Source organism: Zea mays, chromosome 1 (genome assembly GCF_902167145.1).
Source record: "Zea mays cultivar B73 chromosome 1, Zm-B73-REFERENCE-NAM-5.0, whole genome shotgun sequence".
NCBI classification, from domain to species: Eukaryota; Viridiplantae; Streptophyta; class Magnoliopsida; order Poales; family Poaceae; genus Zea; species Zea mays.
The window spans coordinates 246,132,092-246,135,086 of NC_050096.1; the positions used below are offsets into that span (position 1 = coordinate 246,132,092).

At 47.2% G+C, this 2,995-nt stretch overlaps 1 protein-coding gene across 1 annotated transcript; it reads right to left on the bottom strand.

Annotated features, from left to right (window-relative positions):
- Positions 1-822: 822 nt before the first annotated feature.
- LOC103643562 (FCS-Like Zinc finger 8) lies at positions 823-2,599 on the bottom strand. The gene is made up of 2 exons (XM_020547260.2): positions 1,450-2,599; positions 823-1,361 (listed from the first exon to the last, which is right to left on the bottom strand). The coding sequence occupies exons 1-2, from the start codon at positions 2,217-2,219 to the stop codon at positions 1,283-1,285; spliced, it is 849 nt and encodes a 282-aa protein (XP_020402849.1). The 5' UTR covers positions 2,220-2,599; the 3' UTR covers positions 823-1,282.
- Between the last annotated feature and the right edge of the window lie 396 nt (positions 2,600-2,995).

Here is a 2,995-nt window from a genome sequence, read left to right on the forward strand (position 1 = left end):
AAATAACTCTCAATTATTTAGGAAAAAGTAAAGAGGAGAAAAAAGAGAATGTGACACCTAGATTTTGAGAATAGAGCAAAGAAAATTTTATATCCGAAAAATTAGGGTGTTACAATTTATAATGATAAAGTCGTTGGATAATTTAGACACAATATTAGACTATTATTTTAAATTATGTTTTGTGAGATAAAAGGTGGGTAATTTAGATGAAAATTTAGAGGATGCTTTTGAGTTATTTTTTTATAATCGTAGATGTAGATAATTTATATCGAAATAATGTCATTTTGAATTATCTTTTGTAACAACATAGGTGGTTAATTTAGATATAAATTTAGATGTCACTTTATGTATTTTTATAATGACAGTGGTTGGTATTTTTTAATAAATTACAATAAATTCAGTGGTTTTTTAACGGTAATATGACTAAAGACCAGGGATTGCCTTTTCGTTTGCAAATTTTGAAAACTGTTTTATTGACTAAAATTTGATGTTTATGTTTTTAAATTCTAAACAGAAATATAATGAAAACAGAAACGGTTTTTTTCTTCTAGGTGAGTACCGGTAAACGGTAAATTTTAGGGTTTTTTAAGATGGTGCCCTCGATTTTGGTGGTGTGCTCAGTTTTACCCTCAGTGGTGTTTTTTGCTCAGTTTTGCCCTTCGATTTTGGTGGTGTTCTATAGTACCGGTAAACCCTAAATTTTATTGGTTACCGATACTTACCGGCTGAGATTGCAAACCGTGCTAAATACTATCAAATTAAAGTAATAGATGTTTTTTTATTATTGTGAGATTTATTTGATCGATTTTTTAGCGCATCTGGTGAGAATTAACATATACCATCTTCGTTTGTCACTAGTACAGAGAAGCTCTATACTGACGGTCCTAAACATGTTAGCTAACCATGCATACATCATCTTGATCATACACAGTGATTGGTTGCCTGCGGGAGCACGAGTCTGACCTGTACGCGCTGCTGCAACCTAGGCACACTTGCTCGCTTGCATGCGCGGGGAAATAGAAATTTGACATAGCTAGCCATCCAGGCCACCGCGAGACCGCTCCAATGGAGCATGCAAACCAATCACTTGGAATATGATCAACAGCTAATGCGGATAATTAAAACCTATAGTACTAGTAGTAGCAAAAGAGCATAGAACGAATGAAGCAGAGAATAGTGCAGCATGCAGTATCGATCGGGGTCTGCTCCGCCGGCGGCCGGTTGGCATACAGGTCTTCTCCAGTTCTCCTTCTCAAGTTAAAATGGCACCTTGGCTGGTGCGTCAGCAGGATTCTCCTTCTTCGTCCAAGAGCAGCATCACGCGGTAGCGGCACTCATGGCTGCAGAAGGCCATCTCCCCCCTGCAAAGAAGAATCCGCGCGCCACCAGCTTCAAGAAGGATGGAATTGGAAGCACAAGATAAATAAATTATATTAAAGCTCTCGCTACCTGTACATGAAGATGTCGTTGCCCTGGCCCAGGTCCTTGCTGCAGCCATGGCACCACCTCAGGAACTCGTCCTCCACGACGACGACGCGGTCGTCGAATATGTGCGTCGTCCTCGGGTTGGGCCCGCGCGCGATGACGCGGGTGTAGTCCTCCTCCGACGCTTCCATCATCTTCCTCGGCGACAAGACGCCCCGGCACCGGCTCCTGCTTTCGGGGGAGCCCAGGCCCAGCACGGACGACGCGGAGCTCCTGCACGGCCACGGCCGGATCCTCTGTCCTGTCAGTACCGTCGCCACGGGTGGGAGTGCGTCAGCGTCACCGCTCAGGGCGCCGGCGAGTCCGACCCCGACAGGCCACGCCTCCCAGGGGCGCTGGCTCCGGATCCGGCTCCTGCTCTTGCACCGACGACGATCGTCCCCGCCTGGTGATGATGGCGAGGTCGCCCCGCGACGGGAGAACGGAACGGCCGTGGACGTCGCTGCAGACGTAGGGCTAGCGCTGCCGGTCGGTGTCTGCAGCGTCGAGGTGGGGCTGACCATCACGACGACGCCCCCCGCTAGCTCCTCCGGTGGCGAGAACGCCTCCTCTCCGGAGACGACGCCGCCGCTCCCTGCAGCCAAGAACAGCTTGGGAGGCACCATGGGAGTATGCGGCGACGACGACGGCACAGCGGCGGCAGTGCCCGTGTGTCGGCCGAAATCAAACGCGGCCTCGCGCTGCCGCTGCTCCGAGACTCCGCCGCCCCCTGGCCCAGCCATCCTCCCCAACATCTTCTTCAGTTCCCGCTTTCGGCGATAGCTACCGTGGTCACTGCGTGCTAGCTGCCGAAATGCCACAGAACCCCTTGCGCGCGTCAGGATCGTCAGGTAGGTACTACCGTACTAGTTAGTACTTATATAATTAATTCAAGAAGTGCATGCAGCAGGATCACGCAACAGAGCGGGCAGCCATGGAATGGGCAAGGCTGATCACATCTCTGCCTGTTAAATACATGGATGCAGCTTCACCTTTTTCACAGGCAGAGAAGAGGGCAGAGTGTGAGTGCGACTGCGCGAGGGAGAGAAGGAGATGAGGAGCGATTGCATGCACTGCAGTAGGGCCACGTACGCATTGTATTGAGCAGACGCAATTGCAATGCAGCAAACTAATTAATGAGAGAGACGAATAGACACTCCCCTCAGGTAATATAAAGGCGATGGCCCATCTCGCTAGTAGCCGCATGCTGGCGCGACCAAGGATAATCATTTGCTGCAAACTGTACACACATGACACATGCAAGGAAAGTCTACACGTCACTTCGGTGTAACATCGAATTTAAGAGTACCAATTATAAATATTAAATATAGTCCAACTATAAAACTAGTTAGAGACTAAGACGTAACGAATTTATTAAGCTTAATTAATCTACTATTAACAAATATTTACTGTATCTACTACCAGAAACAACTTTTTGCTCAGTGTCTAAAGCACTCGGCAAAGCCCTGGAAAACACTTGATGAATTAGGCTTAATACATCACATGTACCAATTATAAAATAATTAGGCTT